General features: G+C 40.2%; 1 protein-coding gene and 3 pseudogenes across 1 annotated transcript; 2 read left to right on the forward strand and 2 right to left on the reverse strand.

Moving 5' to 3' along the window:
* Positions 1-2869: 2869 nt before the first annotated feature.
* On the reverse strand, positions 2870-5410 carry LOC101708007 (trimeric intracellular cation channel type B pseudogene; annotated as a pseudogene).
* On the forward strand, positions 5082-8395 carry LOC101720353 (zinc finger and BTB domain-containing protein 24 pseudogene; annotated as a pseudogene).
* Positions 8396-14622: 6227 nt separating this feature from the next.
* Positions 14623-15449, reverse strand: LOC101708359 (kelch domain-containing protein 3 pseudogene; annotated as a pseudogene).
* A 7108-nt stretch (positions 15450-22557) lies between these two features.
* Trmt10c (tRNA methyltransferase 10C, mitochondrial RNase P subunit) lies at positions 22558-26745 on the forward strand. The gene is made up of 2 exons (XM_004857988.3): positions 22558-22716; positions 25105-26745. Exon 2 carries the CDS (start codon positions 25117-25119, stop codon positions 26359-26361), a length of 1245 nt encoding a protein of 414 aa, XP_004858045.1. The 5' UTR covers positions 22558-22716; positions 25105-25116; the 3' UTR covers positions 26362-26745.
* The last annotated feature ends 738 nt before the right edge of the window (positions 26746-27483 follow it).

Genomic DNA, 27483 nt, shown 5'->3' on the forward strand with positions numbered 1-27483 from the left:
ATAAACAGGCCAGCCGTTGTCAATAATAAAGAGGATTTCTTTAAAGTTAAAATTTAGCTGGATGGTGGTGCACACCTGTAATCCCAGCACTTGGGAGGCTGAGGCAAGAAGATTGTCACAAGTTCGAGTCCAGCCTGAGCTACATAAAGAGTTACAAGGCCAGCCTGAACTTTATAGTGAGACCCTGTCTCAAAAAAAAAAAAAAAGAAAGTAAGACTTGTCATTTTTAAAGGTCTAAGAGAATGGGGGGAAGCCCACTAGACCTCAGCTTTGAAACAAAATGCTGCTGAGGGTGGTAGCACATGCCTGGTCTCAGCACTTGGGAGGCAGAGGCACGAGGATCACCAGGAGTTCGAGGCCAGTCTGAACTTCTTAGTGAGACCCTGTCTCAAAAAAAACAAACCAAACGTAGGGCTGGGGATTTAGCTCAGTGGTGCCGAGCCTGCCTCGAAAGCGCAAGGTCCTGAGTTTATAAGTTTGCCTCAAAGCTAACAAGTTCCATAAAAATGATTCTAAAGTTTATCAATAAGAAGGTAGGAGAAATGAAATTATAAGAATTTAATCAAAGTATTCAGATTCAAACATCATTTACACGTATCATTGCACCAAATAGCATTTTTGATAATAAGGACAGTTTGTTACTTTGGGGGTTGTTTTTTGGGGGGAGGTGCTAAATAACATTTTAATGACTATACCTTTAATACAAATGTAAAACAAGATTCCTACTATTTCAACTACAGTTAAATTCAAACTTTAAAACTGTTAACTTGGAAAAATTTTTAATAAGAATATCAAATACAGAACTCAGGTACCTCAGTGGTTCCGCCGCCTGCCTCTCAAGTGCAAGGTCCAGAGTTCGATCCCTGGTACCAAAAACATAAAAATACAGAACTCAATTTAAAACTATCAAAATATTAAAAATCAACTTCTTAGCCTTCCAAGTTTATTGCAAGTACCCACATATGTTTTTTTCTTAAGTAAAATTATAGTATTTGCTGGTGTTTATATGTTAAAATTTAAAAAACAAAAAACTTTCAATTTGAATATGATTTGAGTACGTCTACCTATCCAAAACTACCTAATACAGGGAGTAGGTGGTCTTGTTATAAGAAATCATGTTACAAGGCCCAGGATTTAGCTCAGTGCCACCGTGCCTGCCTCGAAAGCGTGAGGTCCTGAGTTTGATCCCTGGTACCAGAAAAAAAGAAATCATGTTACAAAGTTTTAATGTCAGAACTGGACTTTTAAACCATAAAATAAAGAAAAAAATGTAACATCATTTAGTACCCTTTCCTGTTTACTTTTCACTGCCAGTAAGAAGCCAAACTTAATGTCATCATTATTCAAACAGTCGACCATATAAGGTTTCAGTTTCTGTTTCTTCTTCCTTAGGTGATTACTAATGTAATGTGCAAAGACAATTCTCAATGACGAGCATTCACACACTATTAATAATAATGTGTGTATACATTAAGACAAAACATAACACAAAAAGTTAGCAAAAGATACTCAAACAGAAAACTTAAAAAAGAGCCTCTAGAAAGGAGACAAAAAAAATTTTAAATAGAGATAATTTTTGTTGAATCATTAAGATAACTACCACCAAGCCATATGTGGTAGTGCAAGCCTGTAATCTCAGGACTCAGAGGCTGAAGCAGAAGGATCACAAGTTCAAACCCATCCAAGGCAACTCAGCAACTTTGTGAAATGCTGTTTCAAAATAAAAAGTTATAAAAGGGCAGGGGATGTACCTCAGTTGTGAACCCCCTGCTTTCAGTCCCCAGAGAGTAACATAAATACACACACACACACACACACACACACACACACGAAAATGACCAGCAATGTATTCAAACCAATTAAGGCCAGAAACAACATGTGAAATGTGAAATGTTGCTCCTACAGTTGAAACAAATATGTTTTAAGGAGAAAGAAAAAGAAAAAAACTTCCAAAATGAAAATTACAAATAATATGTAATTAAGAACTAATGAAAAATTGTACACACACACACACACAAAAAAGCAGTTTTTTAAAAGTGCGTGAATAGACTTCAGATTGAGACTCGTTAATACTGTGTTCCCACTGAAAAGTACTACTATAAATAAAATTAAATTTCAAGTATTTTCCATTTAATGTGGGCAAAATTATATTTACATATCAAATATAAACTAGCAATTTATTTTCATTTTAATACAATGCTTTAGGAATTGCTTTAGGAAATGTTTTCTGCTGACAGTGCTCAAAATTAAATAGGAATTGTTTTCTATACCTAGGAATTATAATGGTAATGGGAAATAAAAATTTAATTCCAGTGAAGAAAGCTCAAATAGATTCAGACTTTAAAACTATCAAAATAGGGGCTGGGGATTTAGCTCAGTGGTCCCGGTGCCTGCCTTGAAAGTGCAAGGTCCCGAGTTTGATCCCCAGTACCAAAAACAAAAAACAAAAAAAATGAAAATATCTAGGTTTTTAAGTTTTGGGTTTTGTAATTTTCCATAATAGCAATACTTTTTTAGATCAAAAAAGCACACTTCTTTTATTATAAAACTATTCAAATAATCATAAAAGCTGGTCCCATCGGTAATCCCAGCTACTCTGGAGACTGAAGCAGGAGATTTGCATGTTTAAGGGCAGCCTGGGCAACTTAGTGAGACGCTGTTTCAAAATTTGAAAAAAAAAACAACCTTTGAAGGGTTGGGGATATAACTCTATGGCAGAGTGCCCATGAGATCAATCCTCAGTACTAATAGTAATAACATTACTAAAATAATTACTAAATTGGTAATTACTAGTAATAATTACTAAAATAGTAATGACAACCATGAGGATTTTTAATATCAGAAAAATAAATTCACCTAATACACACTCTCAAAATTACAATCAAGAAAATGATAACTTCCCCGAAACAGAAAGAATTTCTCTCCTTTTTTTTTTTTTTTTGGTACTGGGGGTTAAACTCAGGACCTTGCACTTGCAAGGCAGGCGCCAGAACCACTAAGCTAAATCCCTGGCCCCCAGAAAGAATTTCTTTTTGTCACTATTTCTTATATATAATCTTTATTTCACATCATTACATAGAAATACTACCACAATCTGATAGGAAGGAAAAATATATACATTTTGCCTTCTAGAACTCATCAAATAAATTTATTCAGTCTTATTATGCTTCTTTTTAACATTCCCTGAAGCATCAACAGTAGGTTTTGAGGCTGATAAACCAGTGCCATTGGAAATGGACTGGGGATTGAACTCAGGACCTTGTGCTTGTGAGGCAGGCCCACAGCACCACTGAGCTAAATCCTCAGCCCACTGAAAACTGTTTCTACCAGCCAAACAGCATCCAATTCAGTGTATCCTCAAAAGGAGCAAGAGTCAGAAAGAGTCTCTGTTGGTCATCATGGTTATCTTTGTGGTCACAAGAAAGATGGTATAAAAGAACATAAGATTATGCCTTGATTTTGCCAGATGCTTGGTGTGCTGGAACGTGAAGATAATTGACCCAACCAGGGTTAACTTGGAAGTGTAGGACATCTGCAGCCATTCATCACCTCCTGGTTTCCAATCTTCTTTTACCAACTGCTCAGATTTTGTCACAATGGCATCACCTGCACCTCAGACCCATCCAACAGCTATCAGAACTATCTAGCCATTTTGTAGTAGCTATTAGCATGTGTGACTCTACCTACTATTTTCCAAGTTCTGGTCACTTCCATTATTCCAGCAGCCAAGAGTTGAACAAGTAGGAATGAATAAGTGTGAAACTAGGTCACATGGGCAAAAAAATATAATATACCAGATTGAAGATGCCAGTAAAACATTAGTATGGTTTGTAAGAAACTTTAATAGAAGCTCTGCAAGCAGTATACAGAATAAAATTCCCCAGCCAAAGCTGTGTACCATAGCAGTGAACCAGCTGGAAACTGGATTTTTTTCGTGCTACTGCTGCTGCTCCATTCCACAAAATAAAACGTGCCCAGAAGTGAATGTGAGTTGGCAGGTGTGAATTTTCTATGGTATGCACATCCTGTCAAGTGCAGTGATGTCAAGGTTTAATGATATGTATCTGATGATTACTCAAAGAGATGATGACTTGTTCCAATCCAGCTGATGTTTCATCACCATCATGGACACTAGGTAGTGGGCAATGTCATAGAAGGGGAACCTGGACATGTGGGAGGAGGCCAACATCAGGTCATTCCATGGAGAGTCCATGTCAGCTGCCCTTCGAGCTAGCCTGCCACAGTGACAGGCTCCCCTCCAGCGCAGCAGGGTTCAACAGTTTGTTACTTTGAATCAGAACCTCGGTTTTTGTTTTTGTTTTTTGTTTTGTTTTGTTTTGGTTTTTTGGTACCAGGGATTGAACTCAGTACCTTGCACTTTCAAGGCAGGTGGCAGAACCACTGAGCTAAATCCCAGGCCCATTTTTGTTTTGTTTTTAAAGGCAAGATCTCAGTCTAGTACCTGCTGGCCTGTAACTCCCTATATATCACAGGCTGGCCTTGAACTCGAAATCCTCCCACCTCAGCGTCCAGAGTACATTCACCAGCATGCCTGCTAGAACTTGTTTGGAATAACCTTTAAGGCTTTAAACTCAAATTTTTCAAATTTGCTTTTTTAAAGTTGTTTAGCCTGCGCTCGCTTCAGCGAGCATATACTAAAATTGTTTAGCCATTATTATACATTGTTTTAGCTTTACCAACCTCTTCTCCATAGTGAGCTATTCCAAACAGCTAAAAGACATGATTGTTTCTTCTTCTTTCTTTTTTTTTTTTTTTTTTTTTTTTGTCTTTCCATACTGGGGATTGAACCTAGGGCCTTCACATTGAGCTACATCATCATAATATTTATTTTATCTTAAGGCAGTCTTGTTAAGTCCTTAAATTGACAGCCTCATTTTGCCTTCAATGAAAGACTAGTGTTTTGTGATTTTTTCAAGTGAAAGCCTCTTTTTTTTTTCCATTTAGTTTCTTGGTAGATTTTAGGTATACAATACAGTTACATTCATCATTGGGATCTTGTACCTTTACATGATGTATCTTGGTTATTTTTTCCCCATTCCCCTGCCCTCCCTTCACCCTCTCCAGCCTTCTCTATTTACAAAGACTTTGTTTCCATTTTTTTTCCTTTTCCCCTAATTTTTCCTTTTCCCTTCTTTCCTTTCCCCTTTCCCTCCCACTTCCCCTACTCCTTTAGACATTTTCTCCGCATTTCACAATATCACCTATACATTTTGATTCTTACTTACACTTTCAGTTTTTCACACTAGAGAAACTGTTCAGTATTTACACATGTGTGTCCTATCTATTTCACTTAAGAGTATGGCCTCGGGCTCGCGCCGTCACGCTTCCGGGTTGGCTGTCGCGGTGGTGGACCCCCAGCGGTGGGGCTAGGCCAGGTTGGGCCTGCCATTACCGGTAACCCGCCCGGCGCCGCCGAGAGATTTAAGCCTTCTTGGCTTGTGAAGAAAATGGCAGAAGTGGGGCCAGGGACATAGCTCATTGATGCAGCCCCTACCTTGGCAAGCATGAGGCCTTGAGTTCAATTACCGGTACCAAAAAAAGAAAAAGGAAAATGGCAGAAGCACCACCAGAGCTTTCTGAAGGGAAGCTTGTACACTCAGACACTCACAGTGCCACTGTCCTAGCCAGTTTTGAGGATCAAAGAAAGAAAGGTTTTCTCTGTGACATTACTTTAATTGTAGAGAATGTGCATTTCTGGGCCCACAAAGCCTTACTTGCTGCTAGTAGTGAGTATTTCTCCATGATGTTTGCAGAAGAGGGGGAGATTGGACAGTCCATTTATATGCTGGAAGGCATGGTTGCAGATATTTTTGGTATCCTCCTGGAATTTATCTACATGGGTTATCTCCACACTAGTGAGAAAAGCACAGAACAAGTCTTGGCTACTGCTCAATTCTTAAAAGTCTATGACCTGGTAAAGACTTACACAGACTTCCAGAATAATCATAGCTCCCCAAAGCCAGTGACTTTGAGCAGTGCTGGTGCTCCCGTGGTTGTTATTTCTAATAAGAAAAATGATCCTCCAAAGCGCAAATGGGGCAGACCAAGAAAAGTCAATAGTTTACAAGAAGGGAAATCAGAACTGGCTGCAGAGGAGGAAATACAGCTAAGAGTGAACAATTCAGTTCAGAATAGACAAAACTTCATGGTTAAAGAAGGAGACAATGGAGTACAGAATGAACAGATTCCCACAAAAGAAAAGGAAGAATCTGAACCTGCTGTGAGGCAGGTGGAGTGGAGCAGATGGCAGCTGAAAAAGATGAGAACTGTGATCCCAAGACCCAGGATGGGCAGGACTTCGAGAGTCAGTACAGCAAGCGGAGGATCCGGAGGTCCATCAGACTTAAAGATTACAAACTTCTTGGGGATGACAACGACCAGGGTTCAGCCAAGAGGGTGTGTGGAAATTCGAGAAAATGCCCCACTGGTCCTGAGGCTCATTGTAAAGACTGTGGCAAAGTTTTTAAGTGCAGTCACTTTTTAGCAATCCATCAGAGGAGCCACACGGGGGAACGACCCTTCAAGTGTAATGAGTGTGGAAAAGGCTTTGCCCAAAAGCACTCCTTGCAGGTCCACACCAGGATGCACACAGGCGAGCGGCCGTACACCTGCACCATGTGTAGCAAGGCTCTGACCACCAAGCACTCACTGCTGGAGCACATGAGCCTGCACTCAGGACAGAAATCTTTTACCTGTGATCAGTGTGGAAAATATTTCAGCCAGAAAAGACAACTAAAGAGCCATTGCCGAGTTCATACAGGCCACTCATTACCGAAGTGTAACCACTGCCATCGAAAATTCATGGATGTGTCTCAGCTAAAGAAACACCTCTGAACACACACAGGTGAAAAGCCATTTACTTGTGAAATTTGTGGCAAATCTTTCACAGCAAAGAGTTCTCTTCAGACCCACATCAGAATTCATCGAGGAGAAAAGCCATACTCCTGCAGCATATGTGACAAGTCCTTTTCTGACTCTAGTGCCAAGAGGAGACACTGCATTCTCCAGACGGGCAAAAAGCCTTTCTTCTGCTCAGAGTGTAACTTACAGTTTGCTCGCTTAGACAACTTGAAGGCTCACCTGAAAATCCACAGCAAAGAGAAGCACACACCGGAAGCCAGCAGCATTTCCAGCAGTAGTAATACCGAAGAGATCAGGAATATTCTTCAGCTACAACCCTACCAGCTCTCTGCCTCAGGAGAGCAGGAGATTCAGCTTCTTGTGACCGATTCTGTACACAACATCAATTTTATGCCGGATCCTAGCCAGGGCATCAGCATTGTGGCCTCTGAGAGCTCCCAGAACATGACCGAAGACCAGGCTGCTAATCTCACTCTGCTCACACAGCAAGCAGCCAGAGCAACTGCAGAATTTAATTCTTTCAGCTCAGCAGGAGCAAACCGAACACATTGAGAGCCTCAACATGATCGAAAGCCAGATGGAACCTTCCCAGACAGAGCCAGTACATGTAATCACGCTATCCAAGGAAACTCTGGAGCATCTTCACGCCCATCAAGAGCAAACCCGGGGACTCCACTTAGCAGCAAGTGCTTCAGACCCTGCTCAGCACCTGGAGCTGACGCAGGAGTCTGAGCTGCCACCACCTGCTCACCATGGGCCCCAGCCCCCACCACTTGGCCCGGAGCAGAGCTGACCTGTGTGAGTGTTGACTGCTCCCCGGGCCCTTCCCATAAGCCAGCTCTAACCAGGTGGGAAAGATGCCCTGTCTGAGATGCTGGATTACAGATCTCTGCAGAGATGTGCTGGCCAGAAGATAGATATAACTCGCTATATCTGGGCAAGGGCATGTGTGTCTGAGCTATAGTAATGATTTGTATTTAGCACTTCAATATCAATGAATGCTTTTCATTTTCATCTACCATGTCTCTTAAAGACTGGGGCAGTTTTTCTTTGGGGTCACTGATTTAGAGTTTTCTGTAAGTATTTAATGTTCGCAGCCATATGTGTGGTCTTGCAGACCTAGGTATATTTTTTATTTCTGGGAGGCAGAGGAAGTCATATAGGTTGTTTTGGATAGAGTTCCCCTTCTTTCTTTCTCTGAAGCAGCACAATTGCCAGTGCAGACAAGTCAGAGCTGAGTTTAGGAAATGTGTCCATTAAATAACTTCCAGTCCCCTAGGACAGAGCAACTTGACATTTAATCTTTGTGGGGAACCATAGAGTAATTGTGTCACACTGAAGGCAGATTCAAACTCATTAAAACTATATTTGTAATTCAATAATTATATACCAGGAAAACCAAAAGTATACTTTTTTAAAAAAAATTATGAATTCAAGTTTCCTGTAAAACCCTTTATCTATTTTAATAGCAAGCTGTTAAATTTTTAATTATTAAAATATGAAATTGGATAAAAAAAAAGAATATGGCCTCAATGTGCATCCACACAGCTATAAGTGTCTCTAGTTTCTCATTCTTTATGGCTGAGTAGTACTCCATTTTATTTTAAAAACCTACATCTTCATTATCCAGTCTCTATTTGGGCAGTTGGTCTGTTTCCAAGTTTTAGCTATTATAAACTGTGCTGCTATAAACATGGGTGCACATATATCACTGTAGTGTGATTCTTTTGATTCTTTTGGGAAGATACCCAGTAGAGGAATAGCTGAGCCAAATGAGACTTCCAGTCCTAGTTGTTTGAGGTATCTCCATATTGATTTCCACAGTGGTTGCACCAGTGTGCACTCCCACCTGCAATGAAGAAGGGTTCCTTTCTCCCTACACCCCCGCCAGCATTTGTTATTGGTTGATATCATGATAGCAGCCATTCTTTCTGGGGTGAGGTGGAATCTCAGCGTTGTTTTCATCTGCATCTCTCAAATGACCAGTGATGTGGAGCATTTTTTCATATGTTTATTTGCTGCTTTTACTTCTTTGAGAAATGTCTGTTCATTTCAGAGGCCCATTTTTGAATTGGGTCTTTATATTTGGGGGGTCTGATTTTTTTGAGTTCTTTATATATTCTAGATAGTAGACCTTTGTCTGAGGAATAGTTGGTAAAAATGTTTTCCCTCATTGTAGGTTGTCTCTTGGCTCTATTGGTGGTTTCTGCTGCAGTAAGGAAGCTTTTTAATAAGATGAGATCCCAGTTGTTGATTCTTTGTGGTAGTTCCCATGCTACTGAGAATTTGTTCATAAAATTTTTTCCTATGCCAATGTCTTTGAGAATTCTACATAACTTGTCTTCCAACAAGTTTAGTGTTTCTGTTTTAATATTTAGATCTTTAATCCACTTTGATTTCAGTTTAGTGCAAGGTAAAAGATAGGGGGCTAGTTTTAATCTTTGGCAAGTTGGAATCCCGTTTTTCCAGCACCATTTATTAAAGAGGCTATCTTTCCTCCAGTGAGGATGTTTGGCTCCTTTGTCAAAGAGGAGGTAGCTGAGTATGTCTGGAATTGTTTCTGCATCTTCTAATCTATTCCACTGATCCTCAGGTCTGTTTCTTTGCCAGTACCATGATGTTTTTATCACAGTGGCTTTGTAGTAGTTTCAAGTTGGAAATTAGGATACCCCCACCATGACTCTGTTGCCTAGAATTGCTTTTGCTATTCTAGGTCTCCTCTGGTTCCAGATGAACTTTTGGATTGTTTTCTTTAGTTCTATGAAATATACTGTTGGGATTTCAATCGGGATTGCTTTGAATCTGTATAGCAGTTTTGGAAGTATGGCCATTTAAGTGAAAGCCTCTTTTAAAATAAGAAAATCCAGGGCCCAGAATGTTTCTCAGTGGTGCAGCACCTACTCGGCAAGCACGAGGCCCTGGGTTGAATTCCCGGTACCAAAAAAGAAAAGTGAAAAAATAAAATAAAATAAAATAAGAAAATCCAAGTGTGGTGGCACATGCCTATAATCCCAGCAGTCTGTAAGGCTGAGATAGGAAGATCATAAATTGGAGCCTAGCCTTCCTACTTAGAGAGACCCAGAGTCAAAAATCAAAAGGAGTAGAGATATAGCCCAATACAAAGGCCCTAGGTTCATTGCCCAGTACAGTGGAAGGAAGGAAGGAAGGAAGGAAGGAAGGAAGGAAGGAAGGAAGGAAGGAAATAATTCTCTTAGTATGTTTGGCCATAATGAACTTACACACATTTAATTCACATTATATAGAGCTTTTTAAATTAAAATCATTTGAAATTAGAATTTCATCAGCCCAGGAAAGGGAGAAATTGAAGTTTTATCATAGTGGATATGGTTCTTTATTCTTGCTAAACATTTTTTTTTTTTAAACAGGATCTCACTGTGTAGCCCAGGCTGGCCTCAAACTTGAGATCCTCCTGCCTTAGCCTCCGAAATGATTGTTGGGTTTGTCACCCTACCCAGCCTGCTAAACACTTTTTTCGGGGTGAGTGAGGGCAGGTAAGACAAGATCTCACTGTGTAGTTCAAGCTGCCCTTGAACTCATGGCTTTTTTTGTTTGTAGCCTAGGCTGCTGAGCCTACAAGCATGTACCACCATGCCCAGTGTTTTTGATTTTTTTTTTTAAACAAGGTCTCACTGTGTAGTCCAGGCTATCCTGGAACTCATGGCAGTGCTCCTGCTTCAGCCTCCCAAGTGCTAGAATTACAGGTGTGGTCCAGCACACCTAGGCTTCAACTTGCAATCCTATAGGCATAGGCCACCAGACCAGGCTTGCTAAACAATTTAAATTAGATATTCATCCATTGTATTTTTGTTTTAAGCAATAAATATGCTTTCAAGCCCTAGCTTGTAATAGTTTCAAGCCCTAGCCAGGCCTGGTGGCACATGCCTATAATCACAGGACTCAGGAGGCTGAGGCAGAAGGATCTCCAAGAGTTTGAAGCCAGCATGAGCAACATAGTGAGTTCAAAGCCACCCTGAACTACATAGCAAAACCCTGTCTCAAAAAAAAAAAGAAAGAAAAGAAAATAGTTTCAAGGCAGTGTAAAATTGATCAACCCTTTATTACACCACTTAACAATTTCTTTGAAGAAAGCTATAGCTCAATAGAATCTTGGAAAGAACTTTTCTTATCACAAGTGTATTAACTTTAGTACAATTTAATGTAAATAGGGTTAAATGGGCACCAGGGACATTTTCCCTATCCAAACTACTTTAAAAATTGAAATGAACAATCTGAAATTCTTTACCAGTGGGCTCCAGAAAAGCCTAGATTTTGGTTTTGGTTTTTTTTGGTAGTGGGGATTGAACTCAGGACCTTGTGCTTGCAAGGCAGGCACCAGAACCGCAGAAAAGCCTGGATTTGTAAAACATTGTTGGAGCACTGTGTTCTGTTGCTTTTCACCTAATTTTCCTTTGTAATCAATTCTTATCTTAACAATTCTTCTATCCAGGAAACTTTTCTTCAGTGTGTAAATGAAGTAATGTAACTCATGAAAAGGCCCATACAAATTGGTTTCAAAGATATCTTCCTTTTTAAGACAATCAGCAATTGGAACTACCCTGTATTGAAATAGTCTGTACCCAAAAGTTAAAACATGGGAGTGTATCTCAGTAGTAGGGCACTTGTCTAGAATGCACAAGGCCCTGAGTTTGATCCCCAGTGCCACAAGAAAGGAAAGAAAGAAAGGGAGGGAGGGAGGGAGGGAGGGAAACTGCAAGTTTTACTTAGGCCAGGCTGAAATCCTTGGTTGTTAATTGTAGAAACAGGCTGGCTTTCTGAGCAGGTTACCTTAGGTTGTGAGTCATCCTTCTGTATTTGCACATAGTCTAGCTACTTTCCCTTCATATTGTTAGTTTTTCACGACTTTGCATCATTACAATTATCTTAGGTTGAAGACTTTACCATGGGTTTAAAGGTTAATGTCTCAGAGAAGTGCTTAATTTAGTGCAATTTACCACAGGAAAAATTTGGCAAGCTGAAGTTTTTATTTCACTTTTTCCAGCACTAACAAATTTTTGTTCTTTTTACTTTGTTTGGTTTTGTTTTGTTTTTCTGAGACAGGGTCTCACTATATAGTTCAGACTGGCCTTGAATTCACAAGTATGTAGCCCAGGCTGGCCTTGAACTCATGGCGATCCTCCTGGCTCAGCCTTGCTAGTGCTAGGATTATAAAGCATGTGACACCATGCCTGGCTCTTTTTACATTTAGGGGTTACTAATATTTTAGGAACTGAGCTTCCAAAAATTAATCAATCTGACTTACTAAAATTTGAACATGACTCCAATGAAAAAGCTCCATTGAGACACAAAGGACTTTTGCCTCTATTATTAAAATCTCCTTGAGAGAAATAGCAAATGTTTCTAGGCCCTTGTCCATTTGCTTAGACAATGCATTTATGAGTTTTTGGAGAAAGTGTTCAAATTACAAAAAAAAAAAAAACAAAACAAAAAGAGGCACCCCACCAAGGGCCAATAAACAACTAAGAAGCTTCTATTTCGTGATTGACAGAGCATTGACAAAGCATCATTTTGCTCTTCTCTTCTTGTCTTTCGAGTCTATGCTCAGTGGGATGAGCAGGAAGTAATACATCATGGTCTCCAACATAAAAGTCAGATACCCTGTATTCAAATGGCATTGAAGTCACATTATGATATAACTGTCCCAAACCCCTGTGACACTTCTGGAAACTTAAAGATGGAAAAGGAATGGAAAGGTCTTTTAACAAATAATATTGAGTCTTTTACCCTAAAAAGTGGCTCAAGTGATAAGTTTTTAACTCTTCAGCATCCTCCCAAATGCATTCCAAAATTATGCAGCAGTGCCTCTGAAGACAGCATGGCTTACTTTGGTATCCCTTCCCTTCAAAGGCTGGAAGCAAAGATATTGCACTTCATCATACATGGCTATGGAGACTTGTTTTTTATGAACTTGCTTTTCATAGAAAGTAACAAGTGAGCAAAGAATATGCTGATGTGATTGCTGACTCTGAAAATAATGTAGGATGCTGGTTAGGAAGTGATGGCAGTGATAAAGCACCATTTCTATGAATGGGTGAGCTAAATCCCCGGCCTGTGTATTATGTTTTTTTTAAAAAGTGAATATCGCCGGGGATTTAGCTCAGTGGTTCTGCTGCCTGCCTGGCAAGCACAAGGTCCCGAATTTGATCCCTGGTACCAAAAAAAAAAGTGAATATCACTTCTCAGAAGAAGTAAAAATGGCCAAGAAAGAAAGAAAGAGAAGAAAAGAAAAATGTTCAACATCACTGGCCATTAGAGAAATGCAAATTAAAACAATATTGAGAATCCATCTTACCCTAAAGAGAACAGCTATCTTCAAGAAATCAAATAACAAATGTTCCTGAGGCTGTGGGAGAAAAAGGAACCCTTCTACATTGTTTGTAGGAATGTGAACTAGTACAACCGCTATGAAAATCAGTATGGAGATTCCTCAAAAAACTAAAACTAGAAATTCCATTTGACCCATCTGTTTTCTAGATATCTTTCCAAAAGAGTTAAAGACATCATGTTAAAGTGATGTAACCATTACACACAACTATGCTAAACCAAACAGTGGACTAATCAAGTTGTCATGTACCTAAAATCCAGTATCACACACCCATGACGCAGCCACCTCCCCAAAGCCCCACCTATGAATGCATGAGGCTTTGGGGGGACATCTAGATATAAGCCATAACTAGGTGTTGGGGACACAGGAATAAACAGGCCAACATTGCCTTTATCCTTACAGAATACAAAATGAACAAGGAATTGTAAGTGTGAAGAATGTTAAAAGTAAAGGGTGCTGGGGCTGGAGGTGTAGCTCAGTAATAGAACACATGCTCAGCATCCATAAAGCCCTGGGTTTAATCTCCAGCACCATGCAAAAAAACGTAAGGGATGCCATGGAATACCTAGCATGAAAGCTAACCATTGCTGGGCCCAGGGAATATTTTCCTGAGAAAACAATGCTTAGTTTAAAGAACAGTAATAGCTAGGAGAATGTATTCATCTATCTTTTGTTGCTAACTACTGAATACTAAAGACTGGATAAATTTTAAAGAAAGAAGGTTTATTTTGGCTCAAGGTCAATGGGCCACATCCAGTAAGGGTCTTCTTGCTGGCAGGGTCCTAACATTGCAGGGGGCATTATGTGGTGAGAGATAAAGGAATGTGTGTGTGTACGTCTTGGTCTCTCTCCTCTTACTTTTTTTTAAAAATTTTTTTCCAGTACTGCAGATTGTACCTACAGTCTTTACACTGAGTTATATTCCCAGCCCTTTATATTCTTTACCGGGAGGGGTGTGCTTCATTTTTATAAAATCCAAGCTGGCTTAGCTTCAGGACACAGCAACAATTCAGAAAATGATGGGATTATCTGATGGTCCCGATCTTCCCATGTCTAGGAGAATGCAGTTTCAAGCCAGCAACTCCAGCTTCTCTCAGCTCCCAGTCAATGTTTGCAGCAGAGCAGAGGCCCAGGAGCAGTTGGAGGGAGGTTGATGGGAACAGAGCACCAAGGGGAAAGGGGCCTTGGCCAAGGAAGAAGGAGCCTGACCATCTCTCCTTGCAGCTCCTCACTGAACTCATAGCATGGCAAAAGCTCTCATCCAACAACTCCAAGTGGATTATACTGAGTCCAGAGTCAAAAGGGGCACAGGTGAGAGGTGGGCAGGGCCAGTGAAGACAACAGCAGGTCAGGAGGGGGGATGGCCAAACTTCCTCCTATGCATGGGAAGAGAACATCCAGTGATTGATACTGATGTTGGTCATGCCATTCAACTTCTACTTGATGCTCTGGGGCAAACAGAACAGGTCTAGGTTATACCAAATCATGGCCAGAGGCTTCAGAGTAGGGCCAAAATCTGAAATGTATAAGTCAGAATTAGCTATAAAATCAAATTCATCTCCCAGGCCTTCTTGAGGAGACAGGCTGGTATCTCCAAAGAGGACAGTCTTGTCACCAACAATACAGCAGCACTGGTACCAGTGGAGACATGGCCCCTTCACCTATAGCTCTTTTTCCAAGAAAAAGACACAGGGTTGAAATTCCAGAGGTCATGGAAGTGGTGGTTCAGCCTTGCATTTTAGCCACCAAAGATGTACAGCTCCCCACTGTAGCCAAAGGCTGAGTGACTCCAGTGTCCCCTTGGCACCATTAGAGTGGGTGGACTGTCCAACCAGACCTCAGTTCTAGTGTCAAAGATGCAAGGGTGATTGCAGTAAATCTCGCTGTTGCAATAGAATAGCCTAAAGAGGTTGGTGAAGCCCCCAAAGACATACCTGTGAATGCCCAGCATTGTGTTGGAGTAGGTATCCCTCCAGCATTCAGGGTCGCACTTTATACAAACAAGGGTCCGTGCCATGGGGCTTATATCCAGCTTGTAAATGTCACTGAAAAAGCAATCTGCTAGCTGCTTGTAGCCCCCCAAAATGTACATGATCTTGCCGAGGACCTAAGAAGAATGTCTACCTCAAGGCCCAGGATATGTTCCCAACACTCAGGGCATGGACCATTTGTATAAATTGCTCTTCCTCCCACAGGCCTGCATCCTTGAGGAAGTAGCACTATTAAGTGAACAGCATATCTCTAAACTTCAAAAGACAGGCAAATGGTTTGCATTATAGCCAAGCCCACCAAATAGCCTGATAGGCAGTAGGAATACATATTCTAGATTATCTATATTGAAGACATACCCAAGACCACTTAAAAATCCCCAACACTAGACCATAATGCATTTTACTCTCCAAGGGCCAGGACTCTCTTCTGAGTGTGTACTTCTTCTGCTCAATAAATATTTTCCTGTGCTTCCTGCTATTACTGGATCAGGGGTCTTATCCAGGTTCTTGATGTCCTAAACAAATAACTGAGAATACAATCAAAAGGAACAGCAAGATCAAAGATTTATTTGAAAGAGAAAAGAAAAAAAGCACACTCTACAGGGGAGAAGCAGGGCAGTGAAAAGAGCTCATGGTAGGCCCTGAGGGGGACTGATGTTGAGGGTTTTAAACATTAGAATTTGGGGCCGAATTAAGGAGTGGGTCTGAGGTTTGAATCCTGTCAATGAGTGGCTTGAGTCAGCACCTCCATAGGGCTGTGAAGTTTTTGACCTTTTCTGATAGCTCTGAATCCATGCTCTTTTTGGGTTTTGTTTGTTTGTTTGGTATTGTGATTGAACTTGAGACCTTGCACTTACAAGGCAGGTGTCAGCATCACTGAGCTAAATCCCCCGGCTGAATCTGTGTTCTGAAGGAAGTAGGAGACTGAGAATTTATATGGGGAAAAGTTATAAATTATTGTTTTGGAGTTTTAGGACAAAAGTTCTGGCTTTAGGGGTCCTAGTTGAGTAAAATTAGCCACCCACCTCAAAATGCCAATCAAAGACACAAATAGTAATAAAGGGAAATAAAGGAACTTTAATCAGTATAGCTACACTGAGAAGAATGGGAAAGTCTACTGACCTATGATCTGTCTTCAAGAAGCTGACAAGAACTTTGAGATTTCCATAAAACAAAGGAGAATGAATGGCCAGGTATAGTGTTATGGCTTGTATCTAGATGTCACCTCAAAGCTTCATCTCCGTGTAGGTGGGGCTTTTCAGAGGTGGCTAGATCTAGGGCAATGGTGGTGAATTTACAGTATGAGTGCCACAGCAGGCTGTTCGTTATCACTGAAAGCTCTAAAAAGTTTCCCATCACTATGTGAACATGGACAAAGGGTGGATAATAACTAAATTAGTATGCTGACTGGTTTAGCATAGTTCTGGAAGTAGATAATGGGAAGGCCTAACCTGGGTGTGACACCAACCAATAGGCTTGTAGCCTAAATGGAATAAAAGGGAAAGAAAGGCTTGCTGATTAACTGCTTCCTGCCCGCCTGCCATGGAGTGTTTCTCCTCCGCAGTGCCTCAGAGCCACTTGACTATGTACTGAAACCTTTACACACTGAGCTAAAATAAACATTTCCTCCTTTAATTTGTGGGTGTCGGGTATTTTGTCCCAGCAATGATGAAGTAACTAAGACAGGTAGGAACAGCTAGGAATCTTTCATAGGTGGCAAAGTAGGTAATGTTGGTGAGGCCATTATCTGGTTGATCACTATCTCAGGTCTAGGTCTGCTAAGTCCCGCAAATCATTGCTTGAGGGGACAATTCAGTTCCTATCTTGAGATGAATGCTCCTTCCTAGGGAGGCAGCCCACTTAAGGAACAATCTCATCGTGGGATGATCTACCTACAAAGCTGACTGTTTCCTTGTGGGTAATTTTTGGTCCCTTGTCATAAGATGTTTATTAATCAGACCTATTGTTCCTGAAACCCAAGGTAGCTGCTAGAGAATTACCCAGGAGAATTCAGAAGGAAAAAACAAACAAACTAAAAAGCTGTAGAGGCAAGATAGAATAAAACAGAGAAAAACTAAAGTTAGGTCAGTGACTGAGCCCTCCTTCCTTATCTCATGGTGTTTGAAGTTACCTAAAGTGATTTTTGTTAATACCGGCAATTGAACTCAGGGCCTCGAGCTTGCCAGGGAGGTGCTGCAGCACTGAGCTACATCCCTGGCCCTTAAGGTGAAATTCCTATTGAAGTTGGAAAGGAATTCAAGGGCTGCAAGGGCTGGGCGACCAATAGAAGATGAAGAAAAGAATGAATGTACCAAGAGTTTGATAGCTTTTTGCTATGTATTTGAGTCTCTGTAATTATCTGGTCCTCTAGGATCCCTATTGTCAAAGGTGACCAAAGTTCACAGTCTTAGGCAGCACCTTGAAATACACGTAAGTTCTGCTTTCTTCATGGCCTAGTGACTCCATTTTGAAAAGGCCTCTCAATGTTGTTTGCATTGTGGTTTTCCTTTATTTTCACACCACCATTCTGTTCCTATGAACTTGTTACCCGTTATTTTTTATCATGATAAAAGACTTTCACTCCATCTTCAGTATCTATAGAGCCTCAGCAGTTGAACTTTTCCACAGAAAGTGGGAACTCTCTCAAATTATAGCCATTGTATCTATAAATTGGATTCCATGCCACTTAAAATTCTTTTCTTCCTGTTAAATGGGAGTAGTATTTCCTCCCCCTGTAGGAGACTAATCTCAGCACCTGTCCTCTGAATATGACTCTTTTATTCTCAGGAAGTTTATCCATTCTATTATACTTTGTCAGGCTTATTTGCTAAGAGTCCTATCATCAAGTCTCTCCAAAAATAAAAATAATAATCACAAAAAAATTTTCCTGGACTCTACACCCTGAGATTGAGCCTTCTGTATGTCTTTCCCTTACTCAGATTTCATTAAATTGTTTAATCTTGCTATGGAGGTCCACACCTGTAATCCCAGCTACTCAGGAGGCCTGAGACAGGAGGGTCATAAGTTCAAGGCCAGAGCGAGCAACTTAATAAGACACCATCTCAAAATAAAATTTCAAAAAAGGGGACAGGCAAAGAAAATTGGAGATATAACTCAGTGGTCAAGGGCTTGCCTATCATGAACAGGGCTCTGATTCACACGGGGCATAGTGGTGGATGCCTGTTATCCCAGCACTTGGGAGGCTAAGGCAGGAGGATCACTGTGAGTTCAAGGCCAGAGGGGGCTACATAATGAGTTCAAGGCCAACCTGCGCTACAAAGAGAGACCCTGTCTCAAAAAAAAGAAAGAACTAGTAGTGATCCTCCTGTCTCAGCCTCCCAAGTGCTGGGATCACAGATATGCACCACCAGACCTGGTTTAGGGTGTATTTAATTTGTTTCTTATTTGTTGAGTTTATTGGTACATTTTAGGTATACATTATGATCACATTTATCATTAGGAATTTGTACCTGTACATGATATATCTTGGTTCTTATTTTTTTCCCATTCCCTTGGCCTCCATTTAACCCCCCCCCCATTTTCATAAGCTTTGCTTCCATTTTTTCCTTCTTTTTTCATTTTTTTCCCTCCTTTCCTTTCCCCTACCCCTTTTTCCTAGTTCCCCTTCCCCTTTGAACCTTTTATTCCTATTTTACAATATCCATTATTTATTTTGGTTCTCATTTACACTTTCACTTTCTTATACCAGAGAGACAATTCGCTATTTACACGTCTGTCCTATTTATTTCATTTAAGAATATGGCCTTAAGGTACATCCATTTAGCTATGAATGTCTCTAGTTTATCTTTTTTTATGGCTGAATAGTAGTCCATTAAAAAAACACATCTTCTTTATCCTATCAGAAGTTGATGGGCATTTGGGGTGTTTCCAAGATTTAGCTATTACAAACTGTGCCACTATAAATATGGGTGCACATATATCACTGTGGTATGATGCTTTTAATTCTTTTGGGAGTGTACCCCAAAGGGAAATAGCTGGGTCAAATGAGGCCTCTAATCCTAGTTTTTGAGGAATCTTCACACTGATTTCCATGGTGGTTGCACCAGTCTACACTCCCACTAACAATGCAGAAGGGTTCCTTTTTTCACACAGCCCCTCCAACTGTTGTTGGTTGATTTCTTGATAACAGCCATTCTTTCTGGGGTGAGTGGAATCTCAGCATAAATCAAGACTACATCCTTGTATACTTTCCCAATATTTTGCTTGCCATCTGTTCATGAGGATTTGAGTTGCTTCTTCCTTTTGGTTAGTATCAATAATGCTGCAATGGACAATGGAGTACAGGTATCTGTGGTCCTGCTTTCAAATCTTTTGGGTATTACCTATGAGTAAAATTGCTAAATAATATGTTAATTCTATAACTGGCTTTTTGAGGAGCAACTAGCCTGTTTTTCATAACAGTTGCATCATTTTACATTCCCACCAGCAATGCACAGGGTTCAAATTTCTCCACATTCTTGCCAAGACACATTTTTTCCAGTTTGTTTTTTGTTTTTTGTAGTGCTGGTGATCAAATTCAGGGTCTCACGCATGCTAGGGAAGCACTCTACCACTGAGCTGCACCACCAGCTCTTTTTTTAAATAGTCCAATAAGCCAGGCATGGTGGCACACACCTGTAATCCCAGCAGTTGGGAGACTGAGGCAGGAGGATTCCCATGAGTCTGAGGCCAGCCTGGGCTACATAGTGAGTTCAAGGCCAGCCTGCACTACAAAGTGAGACCCTGTCTCAAAAACACAAAACAAAACAAAACAAAAAACCCAAAAAAGTCACTCCAGTAGATGTGAAGGGGTTGTGGTTTTAATTTGCATGTCCATAATGATGACAATGAATATCTTTTTTTAAAAAAAAATAGGATCACCAGTGTGGAAATGAGGGCTTATTTGAACAGTTCCTTTGCTGCAGGGGCAGGACGAGGATGTGCACCACAGAGAGCCGTCTTAAATCAATCAGCAATAAATAGCTTTTATGTGTTTATTGGCCATTAGTGTATCTTCTTTGGAAATGTTTATTAAAAAAAAAAGGAAGAATTGCTTAAAAAAAAATTTATATATATATATATATATATATATATATATAAAAGAAATGTTTATTCAGATTCTTCTGCTGGATGTGGTGGTGCATGCCTGCCTGTAATCCCAGCATGCTGGGAGGCTGAAACAAGAGGGTCATCAGGTCGAGCTCAATCTGTGCAACTTCTGGACATCTTGTCTCAAAACAAAAGGGGGAGGGATAGAATGTGGTGCAATACAAACATCCTACATTCATTCCTCAGTAAAACACACACACACACACACACACACACACACACACACACACACAGCTTTCGCTTATTTTTTTATTGGTTTGTTTTGAGACAGGGTCTCATTATGTAGTTCAGGCTGCCCTTGAACTCACTATGTAGCCCAAGCTGACCTAGAACTCATGACTATCCTCCTGCCTCGGCCTCCCGAGTGCTGGGATTATAGGCATGAGTCACCATGCACAGCTCTGCCAACCTTTGAATTGGGTTGATTTTTGTTGATTTGTAGTTCTTTCTACATTTATACATTAATTCCTTGACTGATATGTGATTTGCAAATACTTTCTCCCTTTCTAAGACTTTTGTGTTGATATTGTCATTTTATGCACAAGTTCTTAATTGTTATGAAGTGCAATTTGCCTGTTATTTTCTTTTTTTGCCTTGCTTTTGTGTCATCCATGAAATTGCCAAATCTGCTACCATAAAACTTTTCCTTGTTCTGTAGTTAACTGTACTCTTACATTTAGGTCTTCGATCAATTTTCAGTCAATTTTTATATACGGTAAAGGCCCAACTTTAATCTTTACATTGTGGGACTGCGTAACTCTGTAATCATAAAACTCTCCTAGCCCCAACTGTGAATGTGAGTAAATAGATAAAGATGCTTGTTAGTTCCCGGACACTAGATAAGATCTGTAGCAGCCATAAGGTCCCAAAGTAAATTACTCAACTCTTTATTCGAAACTGATGTTCCGGACACCGCTATCTATAGAACAATCTACAAACATCTGCTGACCATCAGTACGTGTCAGCTGACCACTAACCTTTGTTCCTCTTCTGTAAATTTCGCCTGTTAACGTCCCCTGTAACCCCCTATAAAAAGAGCCTCGGACTCTGGGCTAGTCACCTCTCTAAGCTACTTTGCTTTGGGAGTGCCGTCTGGCCAGACTAAGGTCTGTTTTACTTTCCAACTTGTCCGGTGTGTTCCTTCCCGGGTGTTCTTCGCTGCAGTCAGCTCCTCGGAGGGTTTGGTAAGGCCCTAGGTCTTACAACATGTAGACATTTGTTGCAGCGGGATTTGTTGAAAAGACTAATTTACAGCTGCGCCACTGGTGCATGCGCAGAATCCTTGCTATTCCGGAGGCTGTGGTGAGAAGATGACCAGTTCAAGGCCAGCCTGACAACATAGCTACCTCACAAGATCTAGCCAAAAAAAAAAAAGGAGGGGATGGATTTGATTGACCTCTCAATGTATGGCCACAGGATTTTAAGAACATCACTAGCCCATTGTTACCTGGTAGGTATCGGCTAGCAAGCCCGGCTACTCGGAGACGAAGGCAGGAGGGTGGATTTTAAATTCTGGATCAGCCTGGGCAATTTAGAAACACCCTCTCTCAAGATAAAAAGTGCTGAGGCGGGGGGGAAAGTGCTGGGGATGTAGCTTGGCACTCCTTGGTTGAATCTCTAGTCAGAGGAGAGGGAACACACACTAAAAATATATGCAAACACTGTGATGGCTAAACAAAACACGTGCAGACTGGATTTTGGACAAATGCTACCAACAAATGTGAAACTTCATATTTTTTCAAAAGAACTGTGGTCAATATGTTCCAAACGCTGTACTAGGTTACTGGTAAATATAGTTAAAAGTTAAATTCCTATTGTCAAGTCATTAAAGCAAAATTGTAAGACTTGTGATAATTTTGTTTTGCCGAGTGTAGTGGTGAACGCCTGTAATCCTAGGACTCGGGAGGCTGAGGCAGGAGAATCGCTGCAAGTTCCAGCTCAGCCTGGGCTACATAGTGAGTTCAAGGCCAGCCTGGACTACATAGCAAGACCCTCTCTCAAAAAATAAAAACAAAAAATTTTTTTGTTTTAATGAGTACACACAAATAGAGTCTAAGAAGAAAGAACGTTAAGAGAAGGGTTTTTAAACTTCTTTTTTTTTTCTTTTTTTGAGACAAGATTTTCTTGCTCTCAACTGGAAAAGTTTCCCGCGCCTTGCGTGACGTCCGAAGGCAGCGCCAGACGGAGAGGGCGGTACTTCCGCCAGCGCCTCAGGGACTTCCTGCTTTGAGGTCTCTCGCGCTGTGAAAACTGGGAAGTGAGCCGCGGATTTGCTGCTGCGCGCTGTTCTGAGCCGCGTTTCACGCAAATCGTCAGCTCCTGGAGTCCCTGCACCTTGAGCCTGCGGTAGTTGCTGTTGCTTCGCTCCTGGTATGCGCTTGTTTCCTTCTCCCAGCGTGTTTGGGTGGGAGGATGCGGCTGACATTCCAAGATGCACATAATGGCACGTGAGCTAAGAAGGCCGCAGATAAGACGGAACTCAGTGAATACACTATAAGTAGTGCAGGATTTGAAGCAAGAACAGTGTTTCCCAAAATGATATTCTGGATCATTTATAAAATTTAGCTGTTCATACCTGTAATCCCAGTACTAGGGAGGCTGAGGCAGGAGGATCGAGGCTATCAGGGGCAATTTAGCGAATAGATAAAAGGGCTTGTGGTGTAACTCAATCGTAGAGCACCCCTGGGTTTGGTACCCAGTACAGCAAAAATAAAATGTAGGCGCTCGTTTCTCCGACCTTCTGAAAGTGTACTGTTTACAAAGACAAAATTCGGAAGACTTTTTGCAATCAGTATTTATCAGGTTAGGGCATCAGGTCAAATGTTGTGGGGAGTCTAAAGTAAATTTTTCTTTAAAGAAATTTCTGAACATTTTTAAAATCTAAGAAGTCTTGATCTAGGCTATTTATTAAGACAATATTTGAGTGATTATTGTAAGCCAAATACGGCCAAATATTGACTTCAATGGTAACAGTATAGACATAGTTTTTTTTCCTTATGGAAGAGCGTATCCTTATCATTTAGTGGAGTAAATAGGTACCAGAAGATTACAATAAGGTGTTACAACTGCCATCACAGGCACAGGGTGCTGTGAGAACCAATAGGAGGCATACTTGCTATAAATTATGACTTGAAGCTGGGCATGGTGGCACATGCCTACAATCTCAGCATTCTAGGAGGCTGAAGCAGGAGGATCAAAAGTCTGAGACCACCCTGAGCAACTTAGTGAAACCTGTCTCAAAATAAATTATTTTAAAGGAGGGAGGGTGCTGGAGATGTAGCTAGGTGTGAAGGCCCTGCATTCAATTTCCAGTACTGCAAAAAATAAAATATGAGGTGAAGAATAGCTTGGGTTGGAGATGTAGCTCAGTGGTGGAACATTTGCCTAGAGTGCACAAGGCCTTCAATTTGATCCCAAACACTACAAAAAATTAAAAGAAAGGAAACGGGTTAAAAAGAGGTGAATAGAGTCAAAAAGTGTTCAGAAAGTAGAGTGACTGTAACAAATGGATTAGGTATAGTTGTGACAGGGCAGTAATAAAATGACCCTTTTTATAGTTCTAGCAGCTGGTTTGGGAGCAAGCAGTGTCCTTCCCTCCAATTTAACACAGGAAGAGGAGCAGGTTGGGAAGGAGCAATTTGTTACATTGGAGGTATCTTTCAGGTGTTAGTAATGAAAGCTACAGAAATATATCAGATCTCATGAGGAAATAAATTGAAAAAAGAGATAAAGACATCATATTTACCTTTAAAAGAAAGGCGTGGGGAATACCAGCATCAGACCACAGGCCATAGAAGCAGGAAGCTGAGGAGCCTGCAAGGTCATTAAATAAAACCAAGGGAAGGGCTGGGGATTTAGCTCAGTGGCACCACCTTGCAAGTGCAAAGTCCTGAGTTCAATCCCAGATACCAAAGGGGTAAAAAAAAACCAAGGGAAAGGAAAAATTTTACTTTTGGGTGTTTTTGTTGTATTTTGTAAAATTTTAATTTTTGTTTTTCACTTTGAAATTGATGGTAGTTTCAAATCGTTAAGCATTTTCATCTTGTGGGCATCCATTTCTTTAGGATAAAATTGTGGAGCACTATGTCCTAGTTTGGGATATTTTGTTTGATGATTTCATATCTTTTTTAAGTCTGAACTGGAGAAGAGTTTGTTGAATTTTTTTCCCCTTTGGGACAGTCTCACTGTATAGTAGTGTTGCTGCTTTTTAATCAGTCTGTGTGTACTGTATTTATATTTGAAAACACAAAGGCATTGTTACAGCAGCTTTTAAGTGCTTTTTACCATTTACAATCTTCTATCACTCTTCTGTTCTTTGTCTTCTTCTGTTTTCTTTTGAGGGATCTTGAGTTTGGGTATGTATCTGGAGGAAGCTAGGGATTTAGCTCAGTGGTGCCACACCTGCCTTGCAAGTGCAAGGTCTTGAGTTCAATCCCCAGTATCAACAAACAAAACAAACCAATCTGGAGGAGACGTAACATCATGATCTCAGCTATATCAGTCATACATAACTTTGTTATCCAGCAATGTTGATTCTCTGGTCCCCCAAACACAAATCTAAAAGGATCTTCAAGTGATCCTTTTGGCCAAAGCTATAATGAAATTAATGTCTAAAATAATCCAAATAAGTTTTAAAATTTTTGCCTAGGGAGTGATTATAAGCTTTGTGTTTCACAAATCAATTGCATTTTGGTATCAAATTTATATTTGGAAGTTAAAATCTCTTTCTAACTTGATTTTATTTATCTTCTTTTACAGAGGTTTTTTAACATGTCTATTTTCTTCAAAATGAATGTTAGCATTGTTTTCTTAAGATCTCATGCCAGGTGTTTGGTGCCATTTACCCTTCCTAGGAAGAGAAGGGATTTATATTCAACAATTCTGCAGAGACATATGTCTTCCAAAATACCAGCTGTATCTTATCCTGATAAGGATAATGCATCCCCTCCTGCACAGCTAGAATTGGATGGGTGGAAAACTACAATGAAATCTAGTGTGCAAGAAGAAGCTGTTTTCACAGTCCCAAGTAACAAGGATGAAGATACACCTGCTGCTACCAGAAGATTAATTGAGATGTGGAGATTGCTTGGGAGAAATGTACCAGAACACATCACTGAAGAAGAGCTCAAGAACATCATGGAATGTGCCTCTAAGAAATCAAAACAAAAATACTTAAAATTTTTGTATATTAAAGAAAATCTGAAGAAAGCTAAGCAAAATAAAAAGGAAATGAAAGCAGCAAAGAAAGAAGCAAAAAAGGCCCAGCTGTTAGAAACCACTGAGGAAGATGAACAGCAAAACGTTCTATTTCTTCGACTTTGGAACATAAAGGAAACAATTGCCATGGGTTGGAAGGGTGCCCAGGCTATGCAGTTTGGACAACCTTTGGTTTTTGATATGGCTTATGATAATTATATGAAACCAGAGGAACTGAATAATACTATTCGCCAACTTTTAGAAAGTGAAGGATGCAACAGAAGAGATGTTGACCCTTTTCATATTTACTTCTGCAACCTTAAACCAGATAGTGCTTACCATAGAGAGTTAGTTAAAAGGTATGGGAAAAAATGGGACAAATTGTTTTTAACAGCAACAGAAAAGTCATATGTAGATTTATTTCCAAAGAACAATATCATATATTTAACTGCAGATTCTCCCAATGTTATGACTACTTACAAGCATGACAAAATTTATATTGTTGGGTCATTTGTTGATAAGAATATGCAGCCAGGTATCTCCCTAGCCAAAGCAAAACGATTAAACCTGACAACAGAATGCCTTCCATTAGATAGATATTTACAGTGGAGCACTGGTAACAAAAATCTTACCTTAGATCAAATGATGCGTATTTTGTTATGTTTGAAAAACACAGGTAATTGGGAAGAGGCTATGAAGTTTGTTCCCAGGAGAAAACATACTGGTTTTCTAGACATTTCTGAGCATTCTCGAGGGTTTGTCAACAGATTAAAGAAGGCAAAGACTTTTAATTCGTTCCCAAAGCATACTTTTAAGTAGAAAGACAGAAAGTTGGCGTAAATGAGAAAATTTGATAGCTTAAAAAGTAAGTGGAATGAAACTATAGTTGTATTTTTCAATGGAAATATAGTTCTATTAGCATATTTCTTTCCAAAATGGAACTCATCTTTTTCTTTGAAAGGTGTTTCCACTGGGGATGTGGCTCAGTGGCACCTCGCCTGCCTGGCAAGCACTAGGTACTGAGTTTGATCCCTGGTACCGCAAAAAAAAAAAAGGTGTTTCCAAACTAAGTCTTTGCCCAATTACTTAAATCAGAACTTTGAGAATGTATTTTGTTTATGATAGACATTTAATAATCAGAAATTATCCATGTTGGTTTAATGGAATAATCTTTACATGAGGCCAATAAAAAGTTGTACCATTGGTGTGACTTTTGAATAGACTTCATTTTCCTTCTTAAATGTCTTTTTTAGATATTCTTTATCCAGCTAGGGATGGTGGCACATACCTGAAATCCCACCACTCTGGAGGCTGAGGCAGGAGGATCATCGGGAGTTTGAGGCCAGCCTGGGCTACATAGTGAGCTCAAGGCCAGCCTAAACTACAAAGACCCTGTCTTAAAAAAGATATATATATGTGTGTATTCTTTTATCTGTGTGTGTGACTACCCTTTCATTAAAAATTGATTTGGAGGGCCAGGGATTTAGCTCAGTGGTTCTGCCGTCTGACTCAAAAGCGCAAGGTCCAGAGTTTGAGCCCCGTACCAAAAAAAAAAAAAATGATTTGGAACGGTTTCTTGACTTTGGGTGGTGGTTCACTCATTCAAGCATTGGTACAATGCTGGGCATGTCATAGGTATTAAGCCATATTGCTTAACTGGATCTTGTTTAAACAAGAGATCCCTTGACATGTCATGTGCTTTGGCTGTGCTATGAAAAATGAGTTTGTGGAGATAAAACTAATTTCTTGCCCACTTAGAAAAAAAGGTTTATTTGGTTAATGTTGTATGTAGTACCTTGCCTATTATAGTATAGTTTCCCTTTTCTTTTTTTTTTTTTTGGTACTGGAGATCGAACTCAGGTCTTTGATGCTTGTGCAGCAGGCGGTGAAACCACTGAGCTAAATCCCCGGCCCTTAGTTTGCCTTTTCTAGGAAATACAT

Source organism: Heterocephalus glaber, unplaced genomic scaffold (genome assembly GCF_053883595.1).
Source record: "Heterocephalus glaber isolate CG9 unplaced genomic scaffold, H.glaber_assembly_v1.0 deba00000122, whole genome shotgun sequence".
NCBI lineage: Eukaryota > Metazoa > Chordata > Mammalia > Rodentia > Bathyergidae > Heterocephalus > Heterocephalus glaber.